The sequence below is a fragment of the Bacillus rossius genome, chromosome 7, assembly GCF_032445375.1.
Source record: "Bacillus rossius redtenbacheri isolate Brsri chromosome 7, Brsri_v3, whole genome shotgun sequence".
Lineage (NCBI taxonomy): Eukaryota > Metazoa > Arthropoda > Insecta > Phasmatodea > Bacillidae > Bacillus > Bacillus rossius.
Window position 1 is genome coordinate 10,901,918 of NC_086335.1, and position 26,764 is coordinate 10,928,681.

The window sequence follows — 26,764 nt, forward strand, 5'->3', positions numbered from 1 at the left end:
AGTTAGGAGAAAATTTCCTAAATTTATCAACAAATACCGGGAATAATATACTAACTTATTCAATCACATTAGTTTAATACATGATTGATTTAAAAATAACAAAAAAAAAAAGACAGGTACGAGAAAATTGACAACAAATTTACAAAAAAATACATAATTTGTACAAGAAAAAAAAGAAAAAAAAACAGCATTTCTCAATTTTTGCATGTTTTACCCACGAATTCAAAAGAGGCGGGGAAGCCCCAATACTTGATGTAGTAGGCCTATAGTCTATTTCTTTGTTTAATAATCTTCTCAACCATGTCCGTGTCAGGATGCATCGTAGGTAAATCTCTTCAGCACAGAAGCTAACACGAATAGGCTTGTGGTCCAAATCTTCAAGGTAGTAGGTTCTAGGCACCGATTCACGAATATGTTTCACAAGGAAAATATTGGGACTCCAGTAGTGTATAAATGGGAATACTGGCTCAGGGTTTCAGGGTGCGGAGCCATGATCCAATCCACATTTTTGATTGTAACGTCACGGTGGCCATTTTGGACTTAAAAATTACTCAAAATGACTCCCAAATAACTCAAAATTTCTCAAAATTCCTAGAATGTTCTCATTTCCTAGGGAAAATTCCCGTTTTGACGGATAATTCCCCGTTTATGTCCTTAAAAATGCCAACGGTTTGAAATGTACATATTGAGGCTTAATAATACATATCTACAGCCTCAGATATGCCTCTGACGCTATCATGGATTATGATTTAACTTTTGCAATTTCTCGTTCCGGCCGCAATCTTTAATTTCAGTACTTCGTCAGATTTTAATGGGATTTTTTTTTAAATTCATAAAAAAATCATTAAATAAAAATCATTACACTACCTTGAGTCTATCGTAGCACTTTTCGTTACGGCCGCCATGTTGAAAAACAGTAATTTTTATAATTTAAATATAAAATGTTTACGAAATATTTTTTAAAAAGCGCACTTACGTCACGGAGCTCGGAGTCCTCGATTCAAACCCGGGGAGAGCAAACATAAAAAATTACGACAGATCCTTCTTGCACGAAAACCGCAGGGTATATATATCGCCAGATAGTATGACGCCATGTCCGCCATCTTATTTTAGTCATCTGGAGGCCTACATATTATTTTCGTCTGCTAGAGTGCACTGCCAACATGTTTTTTTAATTTTTACCAGCTAGAGTCTAGTAATCATTTATTATTACTTGTCACCCACTATCTTGAAATTAGGAAGCCATTTTGGTGTTTCGTAAATATTTAGCCAGAAATTCGGGAAAAATTCCAAAATTAATTAAAAATACTTTTTAAAATAATGATTGATTCGATTGGTTCCTATCTTTAGTTCGCTCGTTGGTTTACTGCAGAAAAGCGAGTTCTTTGCATGCCTTGTCATGTATATTCGAGTCAGTTATACATATCAGTTGATTACCCAGGCATATCTATTCAGTAGCCAGGAAAATAATCGGCGTCGAGGTTCATTCAGTTTGTGGCTGACAAGTCCAGTTATCAGCTAGGCATGTCCAGTCAGGATCAAGGCACGACCATTTGGTGGCCAGGCATGTATTTGGAGGTCATGCACGTCCAGTAGGTCACAATACGCGCCCAATCGGTAGCCAGGAATGCCTATTTAACGCTCAAGAACGTACGTCCATTAGGTAGAAATTTATATCTATTAGGTGGTCAAACACATCCAATCAGCACCGATACTCGAATAACATTTTAAACAGTTCATGTAAAAAATCATACGCATAGGCCAAGCGTCTCCGAACTAAGAGGTTTCATTAACCTATATGTGACCAACATTTTAAACTTTTAATGTTCAATGTCACGAAAATATACAAGTCGTCTCCAAACCATGAAGCCAATCACGTGCTGATTACAGATTTATCTATGCTCATTCATCGACAAAAAGGAAGCACATATGGACGAAAATTTGATGTGGTGTTATACGGGCTCGTCACATAAATTGTATTCCTCAAATATATAGTAGGTTCCAACAGCACCAATGCTTGAAGTACTAAAATTATTCCAACAGCTCCTACTAATCCAAAAGCTCCAATCGCGCCAACAGCTCCGACAGCTCCAATTGCTCCCAAGTTCCAAGTACTCTAACTGCTCCAAGAGTTCCATGTGCTCCCAGGCTCCAAGAGATCCAATTATCCAAATCTCCAAAGCTCCAGTTGCTCCAAGAGCTGCCATTTAACAATTGCTCCAAGACCTACAATGCTCCAACAGCCATTGGCTCAAAATGTCAATGTTTCAATTTTTCTAATGGGCTACAAACGCTTCAAAGATATATAAACTCCAAATGCTCCAAATGTTCTAACATCACCAAAGCACCAATTGCTGCAAGAGCTAATATGATGCAATTGCTCCAATTGGCGAACAGCTCCAATGCTCTAATAGCTTTCATGGGCTCCAAGAGCTCCAATGCTCCAATGATCGAAGTACTCCTTTAGCTCCAAATACTCAGTTTGCTCCATGTGCTCCAATTGCTCCAAATGCTTCAAATCTCCAAGTGATTCATCGCTCCAAGAGCTCCAATGATCCAAGGATCCAAGAGCTCCAATTCTCCAATGCTCCAAATCTCCAAGGGCTCCAAGGCTCCAAGTGCTCCAAACACAGTGCGGGATTTGTGGCTTTAATTTCTTTTTCTAGTATTTAGGAGTCCTAAATTTGGTGTTTGCTCTTGATTTGTTTCAATAAGAAATAAATTAACATGAATGAACAAATATATAACTCACTTTAAAATAACAGGTCATAATATAATTAATTATTAATAATCATCATTTATTAAATAACAATAAATATTAATTACTTTTTAAATACTTAAACCATAATGAAAATTTATTAATAAATATAAATCTACGTTTGATTATAATAAATTAAAGTGAAACAGATTTTGCCAACATGCTAAATAGGCATACTGAATGTATTCATAGGCATTAATAATGTTCTGCCGTCGAATGAATGAACAATGAATAACAGGTCCGCCGCTCGGCGACGAGAAAACTAACAGACCTACTAACGGACTTTCCTCACAGTATTTATTTTCATTGTAACCATATTGCCACAAAGTTAAAATAAAAACAATTTATATTCTATGCACGGGATTTGTTTGAACATTTTCTTTAAACTAGCTTATTCTTAGTTTGACTTAACGTATTTACACGCTCGTGCGCTTATAATTATAATACGGAGTGTGATTTAGTTAGTCAATTAAATAATATGTGACGAGAAATAATTACCCTGTCAAACTTAAGGGCGAAAAGCATAATACAAGCGAAAAACAATTATTTACACAGCAAATAAAATACTCATATAACAATGTTTAACAATACTGATTCACACAAATAATTAAAAAATATGTACGTTCTTTAAATAGGAACAGATGTCAGTTCCAAAACGTCACAACTTTTGTCATTGCTACTGCATTAGTACTTGTTTATCTTCATCATTGTGTTTATATGTTTGCTGTGTTGTTTAGGTTGGTTGGCTGCCTGCATTTATTCTGTCTCGTCGTTGTTAGCCCACTGAGTTCGTCTGTGTTATTTTATTTTTCATGACTAAGTTCCTTCTAGGGAATTTTTGTTCTCTTTGATATTTAGAGAATGAATATTTTTTGTTGATGCTGTCGTCTTTTAGTTCTCCATAATACTTGTTAAGTTTCATCATTATTTCCATTGTCCGACATCAGCTGATTCATTCTTGTTTTCTGTGAATTTTTATGTTCATATTTTTTATTTATTTTTTCTATTTTAGGAATATTTCCATGACAAACAGTGCCAAACCACAATGGCGTATGTTGAAATCTGCATTTAATAAAAATAATTTGTACTAAAAATAACACAAAATTCTTGCGAAAATGGCCAGTGGCGCTGTACACAATAACCTCAAACCCTGTTGTGTTGCCCTCTGCCCTAGTAGCAACCCGCCTATGCCTGAAGCATGACTGGATTAGCCACACGCCGTCACGTGTAACCTGCAGTCCACCAAGTTCTCTGCACCGTCCGCAACCGTTCAGCGTCTGATATTGTTTAGCAAAAATTAAAAAAAAAAAAATATAAAAAATTACAAAAGCAGATTCTGCCAGCTTGTGAACTCCTCCGTTGATGAGCAAGGTTAGAGTTCAATAACAAGCCAGAATTATTAGTAATTTTTCATTAAACATTTTTTTTTAATTTTTTTTTGTGATTTTCTGACATTAGTTTTCTCCGCGTGCTACTGTTTAATTCTAAGAATATTTTGATGGTATTTTCAATGTGCACTTGATAATTCCTGTGGATTCTCAAAGTGCTTCTGGTCATTTCTGTGGTTTCTGCATGTGTCTATGGTTATTTCTGAGAAATCTATCTTAAAAGGAAAAAAAAAAAAATACTTAATGAGTCACGCAATTTTATTTCGAGTTACATTTAAATTATGAATTTCCTTAATTAAATCAGCTCTTACAATATCTTTATCGGGTGGAATTTAAACAAAATTATCATAACTCAGACCAATAATATGTGTTAAGACGGCTCAGAAACGCTAAAATGAAGGACAAACTTCCTTCTCTTTGGTGTCAAGCGAAGCCATCCTTCTTTTGCGATCGTTAGTGAGAATCCTGCATCCCACATAAAGTAAATTAATAATATTTACCTGCATGCAACACGTTGGAGCCAAGTAATCTCGTAGTCACGTGGACTTGTAGACTTGTAGCCTTGTAGACATGTAGACTAGTAGTCTTGTAGTCCTGTAGTGTCGTAGGTTCGTAGCCTCCTTGTCTAGTAGCCAAACAGCAGCTAGACCTAAGACATTTGGATCCAATAACTATTGTCGCCAAAAGACTGATGAGGCCAAAGACTGATGGAGTTAATAACTGTTGGAGACAATTACCGTTAGAGTCAATGACTCCTCTAGGAATTAAAAATTATCGTAAATTGATGATCGTATCGTAATAATTTTAATTTTACAGAATGTAAGTCATTTTCTATAAATTTGCGTAGACGAGACTGTATTATCGTATCTTATTGCTGAGAATGTATCCTTTTGGTAAAAATGTGCTTCTTTTTTTGTTGAATATAGGTTAAAAAAGTGCGTCCTTTTTTTTGATTGTGCTTCTTCTTTGTCGAATGTGCTTCCAGTTATCCTTCCTTTTCGTTTATTTTGTTTTCAAATGTGCATTATTTTCGTAGATTGTTCTTCCAATTGTCCTTCCTTTGCGTTGATTTTGCTTCCTTTTCGTTGATTGTGCTTCCTCTTCGACGAAGGTGCTTCCGATTATGCTTCCATTTTTTTAATTGTGCTTCCTGTTTGTTAAATGTGCTTCCGATTTTGCTTAAATTTTATGTTTTTTGACTAGTTTTCTTTTGTAAATGAACAGTGTTTTAACTAGCATATTATTCGACAGGTTGCGTGAATATAAGCTAGTCCCAGAAGTGAGAACTTTCATTGTGGTACTGGCTGCGATCATGTAAGGATCACCTACATCTGGTACATAAGTCGCGTAATTACCTGTTCTTGTGAACTCGGTGGCATCTCTAACGTCTTTAACGTCAAACTTGACGGAAGTTGTACCATCGACTACGAGAACCCTGACGTCAGCGATGACGATTCTGGCACAGATCCCGTTGGCAGCGACGACGCCAACACTAGAGGACCTCAACAGTAGTAGTACCACCAGCAGAAGAAAACTTAATGACTTTAGTGCTGGCTTTACAGGAAACAACGATGAACGGCGTTTCGTCCTCGATGGAGACTTCAATGGCTGATTCGATAACAACTACCGAGCATCGATGTCTTCACTGTGACAGGATTTTCTCAAACAACAGCAATGCTAGATGACACGAGAAGAGTGAATGTGCTAAGAATCCTCCTTGCAAAATGTTTGGCTGTGAGAAATGACATAAGCAGTTTGCTAGATAAGATAATATGTAAACGCAAATTAAGATATGCAGAGGTCGTGCTGTACGACAAAAAATAAAGGTTTCTTTGCAACAGCAATTAATCGATTTGCTTAAGAGTACACAGGGAGTTGGTACAACTGCCACAATATCATATTCTGTTTTGGGTCTGAAAGGTTCGTCTTCATCATCTGGGTATCCATGCAGCTACTGTGATATGTCGTTCGCATTTTCCCATGATGCACGAATACATGAGTGGAGCAAATGTGTAAAGAATCCTACTCGTACGAAATTTCGCTGCGATGAGTGCCATGTTTGGTTTACACGTATTGACAGTTCGCGACAATATGCGACAAAATGTACAAGTGGAGTCCGTGTGCCTACTGATAAGCTACCAGCAGACTTTTCGACTCCTTTGTTTAGGTCGGAGACTCGTGAGCGTACAAGCACAAAAACATATATGCGGCAAACAATTGCTATGGCGTCTGGACATGAAACTAAACGTAAGACTGTACTCCGTGCATTAAAGGTGTATACTAATTGTTTCTTCTTGGCGCAGCCTGCATTTCTTGGAACATTAAAAAACTACTTTTATCTAAATACGTTTAGTGAGACGAAATACATTTGGAATTTTCTTAACGATATTAGGCAGAACATTATGAATCAGCAGGCTAATGATGTAGCAACAAAGGTTACTTTGAAATATAACTTGTGGTTGGACTGTGTATATAGTAAGCCGTATCCGTTGGAGGACAAGGTGAAGAAGTGTTCTTTTAAGTCATCGGCGGTTGTAATTTACAGTTCTGACGATGGGAAGCAGTGTGTTAAACACGGTATCCAGAAACTCTGTCAAGAAGAGGAAGACTTTGTCAGTAGTATGTAAATGTGGCTCCGGGCACAGGCTTCAGGCTGAGGAGCCGAGGAGCCGACCGCCATCTTGGATTGTGACATCACGGCGGCCATTTTTGACTCAAAAATTCCTCAAAAATTACTCAAAATGATTCAAAAATTCCCGTTATGAGGATAAATTTCCTGATTAAGTCCAGGAAAATACCTGTGGATCGAAAAGTCCTAAAAGTGGCTTAAGCATCCTTAACTCAAGCCACCATAAAGCCGCTATCAGGACTTGACCTTGAAACCGACCGCCATATTGGAGCCGCCATCTTGGATCCGCCATCTTGGTCACGTCATTTTGTTTTCTCGAACATTCCGGCATTGTGTTTTCCACCATATTGGATGATGACGTCACCGTTGCAATTTCCGTTACGGTCGCCATATTTAAAATCTTTATTTATTATCCAATATAAATTAACTTTTTTTAATTTATATAAAAATTAAAAAAATAAAAATTTAATAAAATATATTTAAAAAATTAATTTTACGACACAGAGATCGGAGTCCGCGGTTCGAACACGGCGAGGGCAAAAAAAATGGCGACCGATCCAACCCTCACAGTGGCTGCTGGCACACTGACCCCCACCAATTATGTCAAAGTATATATATCGTCACCTAGTATGACGTCATGTCTGCCATCTTGAAAATCCGTAATTTTTATGTTAGAAAAATAGGAAAAAAATTAAAAATCGTTAAAAAAATTAATCAATCGAGTTAAATAATAAAAATAGTTAGAAATACCGTTGCAGTTTTCGTCACGACCACCATCATGAAAATCCGTAATTTTAATGCTAGAGATTCGAGAAAAATTCCAAAATTCATCAAATAAATTTGTAAGCAATATATGCTACTGATTGATTCGATCGTTTCCTGTCCTAGGTTATATCTTTGGTTCATTCAAAACATATTAATATTATTTAAAAAATAATAATTTCAATAAATCATGATCAAAATTCTAAAAGAGGCTAAAAATCCTCTACTACTATCATCCTAAAAGTCATCATGTCCGCCATCTTGGAAATTCGTAAATATTTATCTATAATTCGAGAAAATGTTCAAAATTCATTAAATAAATTTGCAACCAATAAAATGATTAATTATATCGACTTAGGTCCTTGGTACGATTCGCAATAAAGATTAAAAAAAAATTAAACATAACAACAATTCAACATAATAGTAACAGGTTCGAAAATAAAACACTGTAAGTTCGTCCACTTACAAAATATTTATTACATAATTTCTATTCTACTACACGAACACTTGCGAAAGCCAGCAATTTATAAACATTTAGGTCCGCATAGGCGTGAAATGACTAATTCTTAGCTCCAATCGGCTTATACTAGACAGAGTCCAACCAGAACATTTACAGACATAGTCCTCCTCTTCTTGACAGAGTTTCTGGATACCGTTTTTAACAGTTTGCTCTACATCGTCAGAATTGTAAATTACTGCAGCTGATGTCTTGAATGCACACTTCTTCACTTTGTCTTTGAATGGATACGGCTTTCCATATATATAGTCCAACCACAAGTTATATTTTAATTGACCGTTTGTTGCTACGTAATCAGTAAGCTGATTGATTATGTTCTCTCTGAAATCATCAAGAAAATTACAAATGTATTTCGACTCACCTAACGTATTTATATATTAGTAGTCTTTCAATGTTCTACGAAATGCAGACTGCGCCAAGTAGAACCCATTATCATTCACTTGTAATGCACCAAACTCAGTCTTAGGTTTATTTTCATGTTCAGACGCCATACCAAACGGTTGCTGCACATCGGTTTTCTTGCTTGTTCTCTTACAAGTCTCCAATCTAAAGCGAGGAGTCGAAATTTCTACAGGTAGTTCTTCAGTAGACACACTGACTTTACCGTTGCATTTTATCACATGTCGTCGCAAACTATCAATACGTGTAAACCATTCATGACACCCATCACAGCGAAACTTTATACGAGAAGGATTCTTCTTGCATTTACTCCGTTCATGTCTTCGTGCTACATGAGCAAATGCGAACGACATATCACAGTAGCTGCAAGGATACCGGGGTGATGAAGACGAGCCTTTTAGACCCGATCCAGATACTAACGTTGCCGCAGTTACGCCATCTCCAGGCATACTCTTATAAACATCAATGCATCGTTGTTGCACCGAAACCTTTACTTTCTGCCGCGCAGCAGGACCTTTGCATGTCTTCATGTGCGTTTTCATATTATCTTGTCTTGCAAATTGCTTGTGACATTTCTCACAAACAAACATTTTACGATAAAGGTTCTTGATACATTCTCTCTTCTCATGCCGTCGAGCATTGCTGTTGTTTGTGAAAATCTTGTCACAGTAAAAGCACCGATGTTCGTTAGTCGTTGTTGAATCACTAGTCATTAAAGTATCCATCGAGGGTGAAAGGAAGTTCGTCGAGTTTTCCTGTGTAGTCAGCACCACCGGCATTAAATTCCCTTCTGCTGGTGGTACCGCGAATATTAAAGTCTCCTCCAATGTTGACATCCTCGTTGCCGTCGGGATCTGCTCCTTCTTAGTCACCGCTGACGTCAGGGTTCTCGTAGATGATGGTACTAAATCAATCAAGTTCGTCGTTTTAGACGGTAAAGATGCCATCGAGTTCACAAGAACAGGCAATTACACGACTTATGCACCAGTAGAATCAAACTAGGTGATCCTTACACCGTCGACGTCAGTAACAATCTGAGTGACCCGCTGTCTAGGACTTGCTTATATACATGCACCGGTTTGAATAATATGCTAGTCAAATCAAGATTAATTTACTATAATACTCGAGTCAAAACATCATTTAAAAAATAAGCACCCCAAAATAAGGTAACACATTTGGAAGCAAATTCATCAAATGAAATGGACACGCAATGCACGCACTTGCAGCTTTCATCACAAAGTAAACATTTAAATTTCATTCAAGCGAAGTATCAGGCCAATGTCACGTCATACTATTCTTAAAATGTTACAGTCTTATAAATCACACCAGTAATAGAAGGACTTATAGTTTATAACACACATCATTTCAGTCATTGATCGTTAACAAATTCGAATTTTAAAATACAAAATATACATGGTAATGAATAACCAGGTACGTAAATATTTTATATACTTTACGTACACTGTAAACGCCAAGAGCATGAAAGTACTTACGTAAGAATGATATTTAATCAAACTAATATTAAATTGTATATTTATTTCCAATAATATTCATCTGATCAAAATAAGTAGGTTTTATTCTATAAACCCTTCATTTCGTAGTTCATGTTTCTTTGAAGATGTATAAATTTTCAACATTTTGCGAACCAAGTAGAAGTTTTAGCCTATTCTCCAATCATTTGGATTGACTCACGATGATCAATTTGGTCTCGCGTGCTATGGCTTCCATCTTCTTTACATAAATGTTATAAATAGTTTTAAAATAGTCGCGTCCCTGTCACTATCACAGACGCAAAGTCATCATCATCGTAGCTGTCATTAGTATTATCATGAGCTGCATCAATATCACTCATTTTATGATATTTTGTCCACATTTCAGTTGTCTGAGATTTACCACAATCTATGATCTTGTGAGCTTCACAATAGTCTCTATTGTTTTCAAATTCTCATTCTCATTTTCTGTAAAAGAGAGTGTTTTCAGTATTATTATTTAATCCATAAACCCAATATCCTAAACACAATTAAATCATCGTAGTATATAGAAAAAAAAATCATCAAAGTTCCTTTCATTTTATCTTAGGAACCGCTTCATCCTTTCCACCTATAGTATAGTTTCTTGAACCCAAGAGTCTTTTATTATATACCATGCAGTGTTCTTCAATAAATGTGGTATACTACCAGTTCTACATACAAATCCATCCTAAAATTGATTTTTTTACACATTAGAAAAAAAAACTTCAATTTTATTTTTACGTGTATTTAAAATTATCACTTCGACTAAAATAATTACCACACATAGTAATTTCTACAAACCACTTTATGCCAAAGACATTTTAACCATCATCTCTATGAAAACAACCATGTACCATATATATCACAAAGTAAAATGGGTTAGAGGAGATGAGTCAAACGGCAAGTGCTAGTCACTCATAGGGTAATGAACATGTGTTCGATACCTATCTCAGACATTGTAGCAGCTATGTATTTGTCCTACCTCATGTAGAAAAATATCTTCCAATGCATACGAGTTTAAACTTATTCACGCGCGTCTAGTCAAAAGTACCTAAATTTTATCACGTTAACATAAAAAAAAAAATTTTAAAAAATTCTCAAGGATAGAGGCAGAGACTACACGATCGATACACGCATACCGTCACCCGCAAATGAACATTGACCCATCCTGCAGTAGTTGCAATCTAGCAGAATGCTGCGACAGTCATATGTTTGCTCGAGACATGCATACATCACGTCGCTAGCCTTCCAACTCATTTCACGTAAAACTACAGTGAAATCGTAATCAAGCATACGTAAAGTAACTTTCTAGAACCACTTCAAAGTATGCATCACTGAACCAGAGCAAAAAATCAGCTTACGAATGTATAACTTGCTACCAACAAAACGATTTGTAGCACATATACGAGAGGAGTCGAACCCTATATACCATACTGTGAAAGTCGATACTCCGATAATTATAAGCGTCAAAATATTTTAAATCAAGACCCCGACAAGTATACATTTTTTTCATGTTGTAATAATTCATGTTAGTAATCAGCAACAAAGGAATGAGTAACTTGGACGAAGAACCGCTTACCAAGTATCCAGAATCTTACAGATACAGCCCATCCAGTGCACCAGCTTACTCCGAAGTGTGGTCAATTGATTAACATTCTTTAATTTTTTTAATATCACCACCGTAGTGTACACCAATATATGACAGGTTACGATTTTAGACCATAAATTTCCCACAAGTCTTTTATTTTTATTTCGGGGAGTAATAAATTATTTCTCAGAAATAATAAATCAAGTTCCTAGTCAGATTTGCTCTAATTTTACGGTATTACCTTTACCAGCACTTTACCAAAACATATCCCATAAAAAATCTTAAGAATGCAGATGCCATAAACAGTCAAAAATAGTTTTAGGAAAAAAAACTGTCTTAATCATTATTGGTAAAAAAAACAACATAATACACACAAACAAGTCAAAACGGACATTACAAATCCAACCTAAATTACGTGTCACATGTAGTTTATTACATTAAGATAAACGATGCAGGTTAAGAAGAATAAATAAAAACATTCTTTAATTCTATCATTTATTTAAAATTTTACATTTATATACAAATAAATCTGGCACTGTATAAATATAAATATATATATTGTATACATTTCTCAGTCCTTGCAACATTCATTTGTATTAAAATAAATTAATATATTTAGTTTTAAGAGTGAAAAAATACAACTAATTCATACAGATCACGTTACATCAGATCAGGAGTGTAACACCTTAGAGGACCATAGATGATGCCAGAAACGTACCTTTACAAAATTTATGATATTTTTTCAAGTAAAATTTTCGTGTAACCTGTACACCACACTTCTCACATAGAAATTTGACACGGTCAAGATTTATTCTGCAGACATTATTTTCATGGATGCGTGTACTTCGTAGTCGCTCAAATCGTTTACCACAGTAGCGACACCGATACAGATATTCATCACAATTACCATCGCTTCCCCGATGTACAAATTGCAAATGAACTCTGCTTTTACAATGCCTAATGAAATTACTTTTGTTTGCGAAATGTACACCACATGGGTCACACGGAAATGTCACGAGATAATCGTTTCTTTTACAGACATGATTGTCATGTCTTCTTGAATGTTGACGTTATTTAAAACTTTTGCCACAGTACGTACACAAATGTCTCGTCGTTAGACCTTGAGTCACCGAAGGCTCGCAAAGTATATTACTTTTAATGTACACTGCTGTTGTAGGCGTCAAAGTCTCGTATGTAGCAGGAGCTGGAGATTTCCCATTCGACATTGACAGATCATCTGTACTGGATGTAAAAGAATCTGAAGTATACACTACTGATGCAGAAGCTGGGAAGCGCTCACAAAATGTTTTATTTACCAAATGCGGTGTAGTTGCAGGTATCGTAGTCTCCTCTGCTGTCGATAATGCACACACTAAAGTATCTTGGAGTGAAGATACAGTAGATACAGACATCATCGGGATCTCTGTAGATGGTAGTCTAGTTTCCATCGAAATCTCTGGAGCATCTCTCATCGTTGTCATCGGGATCTGCTTCGTCATCATCGCCTCCGTCGTTAGGGTCCCCGGTGAAGACGCGAGACCCTCCACCAAGATCTCTGCAGCCGTTGACCCCGCAAACATTGGGATTTGTACCGATGTCGACTTTGCTACCATTGAGTACGGATACATATGAATATTCATATACCATACTTATATGCAGCCATGACAATTCATCAGATCTGCATTGTACTACTTCAAGAGGTGGACTGAGGGACCTGCTGTCTAAGACTCGCTTAAATAACAGTGTCCGCTTGTATAATACGCAAGTCAATACATCATCCATTGTTATTACTTTAAAAAAATAGGAATTTCAAGGAATAAAAGTTTAAATTATATATTCAAACAACTAATCGCACATCGTACATACAAGTTTCATTTAGACTTTCTAGAGGAGCAAGAGTCTGTAAACGTTGGATCTTTCAGAATCCAAACAAAATTTAAACTACTAAAATGTAAATTTTACTATGTACAGCTATACATAACCTTCAACAGACTCCAAATGTCTACAACACATGACTAAATTATTTTATCCGTTACCAGGCTAGGTCCAAAGTCAATTATTTTTGGTACCTCTCATCTACAGTTCAAATGAGCTTCAGTGTTGATATAGCTATAGCCAAGAAAAGCTCAGTACAACGCATCTTCAAAATCCTAACCCTTCATGGTCGAACCTTGTTAAGCCTTACGACAAAAGTCTCCGAAACAAGAGACCTACTCTATAAGTTTACCACATATTTTTAAGCTTGTCATAGCACACATCGATAAATATCTTCGTAAATAACCCAAAATATTATCAGATCACTAGCATTCGATTTATGCACATACAGTAGGTCACCAACATATTCATCAACACAAGTCCATTCTACATTAAGCTCTTCACTTACTTCCATCAGTCTACTCGGCTACACTCAGCACACATAAACTACAAGAAGTCAATTATCAACCTATTTTTTATTTAACAGCATACCGTCGGTTAGTTAAATAAGCCTGTCAGTGAACATGTTAGCATAGACTAGGTAGATCATTTTCATTTAAGACATACTATCCCTGAGCTTAGCATCTCCATCTATGTATTTTATCTCCTGCGTAAGCTAGGCTTTACAAGTTTTATCGTGTCTTTTTTAATTCTCTCTTTGTGTCATCTACCTACCACACTTGACACAACTTAGTATTTGGTGGAATGGGCTTTTAACACAATCGATAATTTCATGTCTACGAGCATTATAGCTTTTATCAAAGTATTTGCTACAGTATGTACAATGTCCTTCAGATTAAGATTGATATTTGAGTATCGTACCTTAATTAGTCTGTACGTACTCCATAATAGTTGAATAGCGACTAAAGTATTTTTAGGTACTTTGTATTTTTATGTATGAGCATTCAGCAATCATTTTCGACAAAAGATTTTTTTTTTCATTTTGAAAAAAATCATGCCCCAAGAAGTTTTACTACCCACCTTCATATTTCCTCATGCGATGTGTTGTAACAGCAGCCGATGTTAGTCGTAGGTTGCGGAATGATCACTCAAAAACTGTTGTAAAGGTGTGTTTCCCTAGATATCAAGAGGAAGAACTTTGACCTTATTTAAAAATTAGTGGATAATATCATGGCCTAGCGAGAATCACAAGATAATCTATTCACATATTAGCAACCATCATGTATCCGTTGTCTGTAGAAGCAGTCTCTGTTGTCTGTATAAGCAGTCTCTATTGCCTGTATAAGCAGTCAATGTTTTGTGTGGAATGCGGGATGCTCCCTAACGATCGCAACAGAAGGAGGGCTTCGCTAGAACTCAAGGGGAAGGGAAAATCTTCGTATATGATAGCGTTTCCCAGTTGTTTCAAGACATAGTAATAGTCTGATTAATGAGCTTTCGTTTTCGTCTGATTTCCACCTGATAAAAAAAATTAAGTTGATTTGATAATATGATTTCGGTAATTTGTAGGAAACTCTGAATAAAGTTACCTGTCTTAGACACCAAGAACAATGCAGTTTGTCTTTCATGTTAATGCTTATTAGCTGCATAAAAGCATATTATTTTGTCTGAGTAAGGTTATTATTTTTTAAATCCACCTGATAAAAATATTGTAAATGCTAATTTATTAGCAGAATTTCACTAATTAAATGTAACTATGAATAGAATTGACATGACTCATTCAGTAAAAAATCCTTCATGCAGAGATAGATTTCTTACAAATAATCAGGAGCACTCGAAGGAAACCATCAGATGTCTAGTCAGGAATAATCAGGAACCCACGAATAAAACCATCATAATATTGTCAATAATAATCAGGAACACACAGAGAAAACCACCATAATAATGACAAGAATAATCGGAAACTCACGGAGAAAACCACCACAAGTTTTCTTTGATATCATAAAAATACAGAAAAGATATTAAATAAATAAAAAATAATTTAATAAAAAAATTAAAATGACAAAAAAAATACATAAAATTCTGACTTGTACTAGAACTATATATTTGCTCAACAATGAGTAGTTCACAAGCTAGCAAAATCTTATGTATTTGTACCTAGCCTGGTAACGGATAAAATAATTTAGTCATGTGCTGTAGACATTTGGAGTCAGTTGGAGGTTATGTCTAACTGTACATAGTAAAATTTATATTGGAGTAGTTTAAATTTTGTTTGGATTCTGAAAGTTCCATTGTTTACAAACTCTTGCTCCTCTATTCAGTATAAATAAAACTTGTATCTACGATGTGCGATAAGTTGTTTCAATATATAATCTAAACTTTTATTCCTTGAAATTCCTATTTTTTTTAAGTAATAACAATGGATGATGTATTGACTTGCGTATAATACAAGTGCACACTGTTATTTAAGCGAGTCTTAGACAGCAGGTCCCTCAGTCCACCTTTTGAAGTGGTACAGTGCAGATCTGATGAATTGTCTTGTCTGCATATAAGTCTGGTATATGAATATTCATATGTATCCGTACTCAATGGTAGCAAAGTCGACATCGGTACAAATCCCAATGTTTGCGGGGTCAACGGCTGCAGAGATCTTGGTGGAGGGTCTCGCGTTTTCACCGGGGTCCCTGACGACGGAGGTGATGATGACGAAGCAGATCCCGATGACAACGATGAGAGCTGCTCCAGAGATTTCGATGGAAACGAGACTACCATCTACAGAGATCCCGATGATGGCTGTATCTACTGTATCTTCACTCCAAGATACTTCAGTGTGTGCATTATCGACAGCAGAGGAGACTACGATACCTGCAACTACACCGCATTTGGTAAATAAAACATTTTGTGAGCACTTCCCAGCTTCTGCATCAGTTGTATAATTCAGATTCTTTTACATCCAGTACAGATTATCTGTCAAAATCGACTGGGAAATCTCCAGCTTCTGCTACATACGAGACTTCGACTCCCACAACAGCAGTGTACATTGAAAGTAATATACTTTGCGAGCCTTCGGTGACTCAAGGTAAACGACGAGACATTTGTGTACGTACTGTGGCAAAAGTTTTAAATAACGTCAACATGCAAGAAGACATGACAATCATGTCTGTAGAAGAAACGATTATCGCGTAACATTTCCGTGTGACCCATGTGGTGTACATTTCGCAAACAAAAGTAATTTCATTAGGCATTGTAAAAGCAAAGTTCATTTGCAATTTGTACATCGGGGAAGCGATGGTAATTGTGATGAATATCTGTATCAGTGTCGCTACTGTGGTAAACGATTTGAGCGACTAAGAAGTACACGCATCCATAATATAAAGGCTGCAGAAGAAATCTTGACTGTGTCAAATTCCTATGTGAGAAGTGCGGTGTACAGGTTACACGAAAATTTTACTTGAAAAAACATCATAAATTTTGTAAAGGTACGTTTCTAGCATCATCTCTGGTCCTCTAAGGTGTTACACTCCTGATCTGATGTAACGTGATGTGTATGAATTAGTTGTATTTTTTCACTCTTAAAACTAAATATATTAATTTATTTTAATACAAATGAATGTTGCAAGGACTGAGAAATGTATACAATATGTATATATATTTATACAGTGCCAGATTTATTTGTGTATAAATGTAAAATTTAAAATAAATTATAGAATTAAAGAATGTTTTTATTTATTCTTCTTAACCTGCATCGTTTATCTTAATGTAATAAACTACATGTGACACGTAATTTAGGTCGGATTTGTAATGTCCGTTTTGACTTGTTTGTGTGTATTATGTTTTTTTTACCAATAATGATTAAGACAGTTTTTTTTTCCTAAAATTATTTTTGACTGTTTATGGCATCTGCATTCTTAAGATTTTTTATGGGAGATGTTTTGGTAAATGCTGGTACAGGTAATACCGTAACATTAAAGCAAATCTGACTAGGAACTTGATTTATTATTTCTGAGAAATAATTTATTACTCCCCGAAATAAAAATAAAAGACTTGTGGGAAATTTATGGTCTAAAATCGTAACCTGTCATATATTGGTGTACACTACGGTAGTGATATTAAAAAATTAAAGAATGTTAATCAATTGACCACACTTCGGAGTAAGCTGGTGCACTGGATGGGCTGTATCTGTAAGATTCTGGATACTTGGTAAGCGGTTCTTCGTCCAAGTTGCTCATTCCTTTGTTGCTGATTACTAACATGAATTTTTAAAACATGAAAAAAATGTATACTTGTCGGGGTCTTGATTTAAAATATTTTGACGCTTATAATTATCGGAGTATCGACTTTCACAGTATGGTATATAGGGTTCGACTCCTCTCGTATATGTGCTACAAATTGTTTTGTTGGTAGCAAGTTATACATTCGTAAGCTGATTTTTTGCTCTGCTTCAGTGATGCATACTTTGAAGTGGTTCTAGAAAGTTACTTTACGTATGCTGGATTACGATTTCACTGTAGTTTTACGTGAAATGAGTTGGAAGACTAGCGACGTGATGTATGCATGTCTCGAGCAAAAATATGACTGTCGCAGCATTCTGCTAGCTTGCAACTCCTGCGCGCGGGGTCAATGTTCATTTGTGAATGACGGTATGCGTGTCTCGATCGTGTAGTCTCTGCCTCTATCCTTGAGAATTTTTTTAAAAAATTTTTTTTTAGTTTAACGTGTTTAAATTTAGGTACTTTTGACTAGACGCACGTGATTAAGTTTAAACTCGTATGCATTGGAAGATATTTTTCTACATGAGGTAGGACAAATACATAGCTGCTACAATGTCTGAGATAGGTATCGAACACATGTTCATTACCCTATGAGTGACTAGCACTTGACGTTTGACTCATCTCCTCTAACCCTTTTTACTTTGTGATATATATGGGACATGGTTGTTTTCAGAGAGATGATGGTTAAAATGTCTTGGGTATAAAGTTGTTTGTAGAAATTACTATGTTTGTTAATTATTTTAGTCTAAGTGATAATTTAAAAATACACGTAAAAATTAATTTGAAGGTTTTTTTTTTATGTGTAAACAAATCAATGTTAGGATGGATATGTATGTAGAACTGGTAGTATACCACATCTTTTGAAGAAAACAGCATGGTATATAATGAAAGACTCTTGGGTTCAAGAAACTATACTATAGGTGGAAAGTATGAAGCGGTTCCTAAGATTAAATGAAAGGAAGTTTGATGATATTTTTTTTTCTTTATACTTACGATGATTTAATTGTGTTTGGAATGTTGGTTTTATGTATTTAATAATAATACTGAACACACTCTCTTTTACAGAAAATGAGAATGAGATTTTGAAAACAATAGAGACTATTGTGAAGCTCACAAGATCATAGATTGTGGTAAATCTCAGAAAACTGAAATGTGGACAAAATATCATAAAATGAGTGATATTGATGCAGCTTATGATAATACTAATGACAGCTACGATGATGATGACTTTGCTTCTGTGATAATGACAGGGACGCGACTATTTTAAAACTATTTATAACATGAATGTAAAGAAGATGGAAGCCATAGCGCGCGAGACCAAATTGATCATCGTGAGTCAATCCAAATGATTGGAGAATAGGCTAAAACTTCTACTTGGTTCGCAAAATGTTGAAAATTTATACATCCTCAAAGAAACATGAACTACGAAATGAAGGGTTTATAGAATAAAACCTACTTATTTTGATCAGATGTATATTAATGGAAATAAATATACAATTGAATATTAGTTTTATTAAATATCGTTCTTACGTATGTACATTCATGCTCTTGGCGTTTACAGTGTACGTAAAGTATATAAAATATTATGTACCTGGTTATTCGTTTATCATGTATATTTTGTAATTTAAAATTCGAATTGATGAACGATCAATGACTGAAATGATGTGTGTTATAAACTATAAGTCCTTCTATAACTGGTGTGATTTATAAGACTGTGAAATTTTAAGGATAGTATGATTAATAGGATGTTAATTTGATGTGACATTGGCCTGATACTTCGCTTGAATGAAATTTAAATGTTAACTTTGTGATGAAAGCTGCAAGTGCGTGCATTGCGTGTCCATTTCATTATTGTCGAATTTGCTTCCAAATGTGTTACCTTATTTTGGTGTGCTTCTTTTTTAAATGATGTTTTGACTCGAGTATTATAGTAAATTGATCTTGATTTGACTAGCATATTATTCCAACCGGTGCATGTATATAAGCGAGTCCTAGACAGCAGGTCGCTCAGTTTGTTACTGACGTCAACGGTGTAAGGATCACCTAGTTTAATTCTACTGGTGCATAAGTCGTGTAATTTCCTGTTCTTGTGAACTCGATGGCATCTTTACCGTCTAAAACGACGAACTTGATGGATGTAGTACCATCGTCTATGAGAACCCTGACGTCAGCGGTGACTAAGAAGGAGCAGATCCCGACGGCAACGAGGATTTCAACATTGGAGGAGACTTAAAATGTCACGGTACCGCCAGCAGAAGAAAATTTAACGCCTATGGTCCTGGCTACACAGGAAAACTCGACGAATTTCGTTTCACCCTCGATGGAGACTTCAATGCTTGGTGATTCAACAACGACTAACGAACATCGGTGCTGTTACTGTGACAAGATTTTCACAAACAACAGCAATGCTCGACGGCATGAGAAGGGAGAATGTGTCAAGAACCTTTATCGTAAAATGTTTGTTTGTGAGAATTGTCACAAGCAATTTGGAAGACTAGATAATATGAAAACGCACATGAAGACATGCAAAGTTCCTGCTGCGCGGCAGAAAGTAAAGGTTTCGGTGCAACAACGATGCATTGATGTTCATAAGAGTATGCCTGGAGATGGCGCAACTGCGGCAACGTCAGTATCCTGATCGGGTCTGAAAGGCTCGTCTTCATCACCCCGGTATCCTTGCAGCTACTGTGATATGTCGTTCGCATTTGCTCATGTAGCATGAAGACATGAACGGAGTAAATGCAAGAAGAATCCTTCTTGTATAAAGTTTCGCTATGATGGGTGTCATGAATGGTTTACACGTATTGATAGTTTGCGACGTCATGTGAAAAAATGCAACGGTAAAGTCAGTGTGTCTACTGAAGAACTACCTGTAAAAATTTCGACTCCTCGCTTTAAATTGGAGACTTGTAAGAGAACAAGCAAGAAAACCGATGTGCAGCAACCGATTGGTATGGCGTCTGAACATGAAAATAAACCTAAGACTGAGTTTGGTGCATTACAAGTGAATGATAATGGGTTCTACTTGGCGCAGTCTGCATTTCGTGGAACATTGAAAGACTACTACTATCTAAATACGTTAGGTGAGTCGAAAGACATTTGTAATTTTCTTGATGATATCAGAGAGAACATAATCAATCAGCTTACTGATGATGTAGCAACAAACGGTCCATTAAAATATAACTTGTGGTTGGACTGTATATATGGAAAGCCGTATCCATTCGAAGACGAAGTAAAGAAGTGTGCATTCAAGACATATGCAGTTATAGATAAATAATTACGAATTTCTAAGATGGCGGACATGATGACTTTTAGGATGATGGTAGTAAAGGGTTTTTAGTCTCTTTAAGAATTTTGGTCATCATTTATTGAAATTATTATTTTCTAAATAATATTTATATGTTTTACATCAACCAAAGATAGAACCTAGGACAGGAAACCATCGAATCAATCAGTATATTGCTAACAAATTTATTTGATGAATTTTGTAATTTTTCTCGAATCTCTAGCATAAAAATTACGAATTTTCAAGATGGTAGTCGTAACGAAATGTGCAACGGTATTTCTAACTACTTTTATTATTTAACTCGATTGATTAATTTTTTTATTGATTTTTAAATTTTTTCCCATTTTTCCTACATAAAAATTACGGATTTTCAAGATGGCGGACATGACGTCATACTAGGTGACGATATATATAATTTGACATAAGTGGTGGGGTTCAGTATGCCAGCAGCCACTGTTAGGGTTGGATCGGTCGCCATTTTTATTTTTTTTTCCCTCGCCGTGTTTGAACCGCGGACTCCAAACTCCGTGTCGTAAATTTTTTTTTAAATTTTTTTATTAAATTTTTATTATTTGAATTTTTTATAAATTTTAAAATTATTTTCATTAAAATCGGATAGTAAATAAAGATTTTAAAGATGGCGACCGTAGCGGAAATTGCAACGGTGACATCATCATCCAACATGGTGTAAAACACAATGCCGGAATGTTCGAGAAAACAAAATGACGTCATCCAAAATGGCGGATCCAAAATGGCGGCTCCAATATGGCGGTCGGTTTCAAGGTCAAGTCCTGATAGCGGCTTAACGGTGGCTTGAGTTAAGAATGCTTAAGCTGCTTTTAGGGCTTTTCGATCCACAGGTATTTTCCTGGAATTAAACGGGAAATTTTCCCACGAAACGGGTTTTTTTCCCTCGAAAATGGGAAATTTTTCCTCAAAACGGGAATTTTTGAGTTATAATGAGTCATTTTTGAGGAATTTTTGAGTCAAAAATGGCCGCCGTGACGTTACAATCCAAGATGGCGGTCGGCTCCTCGGCTCCTCAGCCTGAAGCCTGTGCCCGGAGCTCCATTTACATACTACTTATGTCAGTAAAGGATATGGCTGGTCTCTGTCTAGTATAAACCGATTGGAGCCGAGAATTAGTCATTTCACGCCAATGCAGATCTAAATGTATATTAGATTGTTAACTTTTGGAAGTGTATCTGTAGTATAATAGATATAAGGTAATAAAATTATGTTTGTAAAATATGTCTGTGCTTTTTTTTTGAAACCTGAATCGGACCAAGACGATTGAATTGATCAGTATATTAATTGCAAATTTATTTAAAGATTTTTTGAATTTCTCCGAATTTCTAGCTTAATAATTACGAATTTCCAAGGTGATGTCACAGTAATAATAAATAAATACTGCACTCTAATGGACGAAAATCAAACTAACAGGATGGTAGCACATTCTATCATATGGAAACAAGACGTTGGACACTAGCAGATGAAAAAAAGAAAGTGTACTTGGCCTTATACTAACTGTCGATGCATATATATACCTTGGCATTAGTGATTTGAGTTCAGTCTGCCTGTGGCTTCAGTGGAGGTAGGAGCTGTTGTCAATTTTTTATTTCTTTCTTTACAGGGTACGAACCGCGGACATAAGAGCGTGATTTAAATAAATAATTTAAATTAATTTTTTATAAGTTTAAAATATTTTCCGATTTTCTAGCATACATTGTACGGACATTAAAGTTTGCGGTACATAACGAAAAATGCAACAATCTAGAATCCATGATGGTGTCCATAACGAAACATGCAACGATTAGGATATCATACAAGCCCAAGATGGCGAGCGTAACAAAATTTGATACACTTCTATAATTCAAGATTGTGACTATAACGAAATGTGCAAGGGTGTTTTATATATTTTTGATTATATTTTATAAATTATAGAATTTTTTTATGAATACAGATAATAATTATTGGTTTTCAAGATGGTGGACATGATGTACTAGCTGTCGATATATATACCTTAGCATTAGTAGTGGGAGGTCAGTCGGTCAGTGGCTTCTTTGGAGGAAGGATCTATCATCATTTTTTATTTTTGACCTTAGCGGGAACCAAGGACTCTGAGCTCCATGACGTAAGTGCGTATTTAAATAATATTTTATTAAATTTGATTGATTTATTTATTTTTATTTATTTTTTCTCAAATTGACATAAAAATTACTGATTGTCAATATGGAAGCCGTAACGCAATGTGTAAGGATCTAGAATCGAATATGGTGTCTGTAACGAAATGTGCAACAGTGTTTTTAAATATTGGTTGTTTATTTTGTTAATATTATTTAAAAAAATTCCCGATTTTATAGCATAAAAATAACGGATTTTCAAGATGGTGTGCTAAACTGAAATTGCAACGGTGATGTTATAATCCACTATGTTGTCCATAACATTCTGATTGCCAATGTATGGGATAGAGTGGCTAGTCGCAAAGGAATTTAAGCAGTTTTCAGGATTTTAGAAGCCGATGGCATTTTTAAGGACAAAACAAGGTACAAATTTTCACTCAAAATGGGATTTTTCCCGCAAAAATGGGAAATGATTTAGATATTTTGAGTCATTAAGAGTTATTTTTTAGGAAATTTTAATTAATTAATGACTCCAAAATGGCCGCCGTGATATCAGAGAGTTCAGTCATTGACCAGGCTCTCTGCTTCACAGCCTGAAGCCTGCGCCAGTACCGCCATTTACATACTACTTACGAGGGTTAAATTACCCGAATGACAATTGACAACTTTAATGTAGGCAGTTTTATGGTCAATATTGTTTTTTGGTACAACGAATTTCAAACTGCTAAAAGAAAACGTGGTTAAGGGGCCCGCCTCGTCAGGGGTGTATGTGTGTTAGTGAGGCAGGGTGATAAGCGCGACGCTCGCTGGTGCTTCCAGCGCGGTATCGCCTCTAAGCGCAAGGCTCTGAACTGGCGCGCATTCGTCTCGTCGTCACAGGATAACTGTGAAATTTGAGCGGTGACCGTAACATTATATGGCGGAGAAATGAAGATAAAGGTGTTATGCAAGCCCCTTAAGTGCTTTCAAGAATCTGTACTGATTGTTTTATGCCTAAAAATTACTCTGAAAACACGCGTTTTAGGCATTTTAACGCTTCTAAAAATACAGTTTAAAAACTTAATCCGAAATTAAAAGTACTTTTCGGTCCTCAGCGAACTCTTAAATGCTATTCGTAAATAGGCCCCACTCGGATATCTTGAGTAGTTTTGAAATCGCGTTGTTTTTCCTGAAGCTCTGCACACTGTATGTGTGCCCAGGTAGGCGGGCCCCTTAAGCTTTATCATTTTGTACATCTGTCGCAGGTTTCGACGACTTCGACTACCCTTTGCCGTCGATGGGGCCGTATCCGGCCATGCAGCCCCCAGGAGCGTTTGGCGGCGTGCAGCGCATGGCAGAGCCGATGGGCGCATGGGCGTCGTTGTGGCTGGTGTACTGGGCGCTGCTGCACTGCTGCAGCTGATGAGGTCGTGTGGCGCTCTGACTGGCTGGCTGCGCCGTGGCCAGCGAGCAAGGCCTCTGCAACTCTCTCCCCAGCGCTCCTAGTGAGCAGGCGTGCAGCAGGACTAGGCGGGCTATACTTACTGCTGCAGCAACTGAAGAGGTCATGTGATTATCTGACTGGCTGGCACCGTGGCAATTGACCAGGCCTTGTGGCACCAGCCCATGCTGGCAGAGGGTGGAAGCTCCGCAAAACTGAAATTGTAGTAGCGGCTTTGGAACGTGATCCACCAGGAATACAAAAGGGGTTTTCTATGAACATTTATCAACATCTACCATATCAAACGGATCGCAGCAAGGACGCAATAAACCTTTAGTTTTGAAATTTAGAGCTGCTTAGGCATCAACAATTTTTTTCCAGAGTTTTGCAGGAGGCCAAAGACAATTTTGTAGCCTACCCAAATGGCTTGGCATTTTGTGAGTGATACTAATCCTAACTGTGCGACTGACATTCACCCAGTCCCCCAAATAATATCTGTGCTAGTTTACGACATTTTTTAATTTATAAAAATGCCATATTGTTTTTTTTATGGAAATGAACCACTTCAACAACTTCAAGAAATCAAATCAATGAAAACACAAACTGTTGACTTCGTTCAAATAGAATGTTAAAACACGCACTTGTTTGGTGTTTTCGAAGCAATATTGTGATCTAAACGTTAACAAAAGCCCCAGTTCGTGACAAGGTACTCTATGAGTTAAAAATATATCAAACCTTTCCCCACCCTGTTTCTGAACTTTTTTGTTGAGCATCTATCCAGCGAATGTATACGAAAATGTTAACCTCTTGTAAGAAAAAATAAAAATTTCCACGCCGTTTGTACGTGCGGTAAATGTGACGTAGAAATGCTTAAATCAGCAATGTTCTCAACTATATTGGGGAAAATATCATTAGACCCTATACGCTTTGTTGCTCTGTGAGGTAAATTGATTTTAAGAAACGTTAAATATGACTAAGAAACTGAAGTGATTGTAATTTATTTGACAGAAAAATGCTCCTAGAAATGTGATCAATTTAAATATAATTAATTATGTTATAAAATCCACAAAAAATTACCATCGAAATTCTATCTCCATACATTGGTATCATGAAAAAATAGGTTTGTATTTTAATAAAATATATTTGAAGTAAAACTTCTTTGCTGAGGGTACTACAATTTGCAAGCGTTACGAAAATTCCAATCGCATGAGGTAAACTGTTAGGTTAGTAGTTGAGGAACCGGATGAGGAGTGGAATAGTTGCTTACGTGGTGGGGGAACCGGTAGAGTGAGGATGGGAACATAGCGTGGAATCCTATATGCTAGTTGTAACACCCGGAAGAGGAGACGGCACGGGAGAGTTAGAAATAACGCAGCATTGATGCTACAGAATTCTTGTAACGCTATTTGTGTTTGTTTACAAGTCCGTTTTTGTAACGGCTAATAATAGAATGCTACCCAATTACTTTTTCTTTATTTAAAGTGTTTACAATTTTTTTTTCACGTAGAAAAGAGATTTGTATATCTGCAATTTACTAAATACCCTAAATATCAGGCTGATTAAAACAATTAATGCTGTTTTTTTCTAAAAATTTAGAACGTTTTTAATCCTTAACGTTTGTGTAGTATTTTAGCAATTATATGTGGATATTGTTTCAGAAAAATATAGAAAATAATTACCATAAATGATATATGTCTTTGTAAATTTAAATAACGAACTTCTTGTAAGATATATTTGAAAAATTAAGATCATTTTTTTTGTTCATTCTTACTTATCTCTTGTTAAATAAAATTTTTTAAGACTTTATTTTTATCTATAGCTATTTTTATTTAAGATCCTACCCTAATAACTGCTATTCTAAATTATTATAACTTGTTCCATTAAAAAAAACAAATAATTAATCTAAATATTTACCTAAGAAGAAGAAGGTTCACTTCTGTCGCGCGTGGACCCTAGGCAAACAGGTTTTTTGAATGTTATGTTGTTTTTTTTTAAATTTCGTAAATTAAGTTTGATAATGTACTGTTCTTTAAATGCTGTTATAGTATACAATATTTTATAAAAGTAAAATCAGAAGCATGATCATAAAATTATTTGCACATATTTTCAGAAATGTGATATTAATAACCATTACGTATATGCAAACTGGGCCAACATAAACAAAAAAAATCTAACTTACTATTTTAGTTTTTATATTGCTAAAACAATATATAAATTTACTAATCAGTATAATCAGT

At 35.8% G+C, this 26,764-nt stretch overlaps 1 protein-coding gene across 2 annotated transcripts in view; it reads left to right on the top strand.

The window, feature by feature from the left end:
• Nucleotides 1–26,333, top strand: part of LOC134533674 (lachesin-like) — a 780,301-nt gene extending 753,968 nt beyond the window's left edge. For both annotated transcript variants that reach the window (XM_063371220.1, XM_063371221.1), the window contains one exon: nucleotides 24,352–26,333. In XM_063371220.1, the coding sequence (XP_063227290.1) occupies nucleotides 24,352–24,509 (158 nt within the window). In that variant the 3' untranslated portion in view covers nucleotides 24,510–26,333. The remainder of the gene's footprint in view (nucleotides 1–24,351) is intronic.
• Nucleotides 26,334–26,764: the final 431 nt, after the last annotated feature.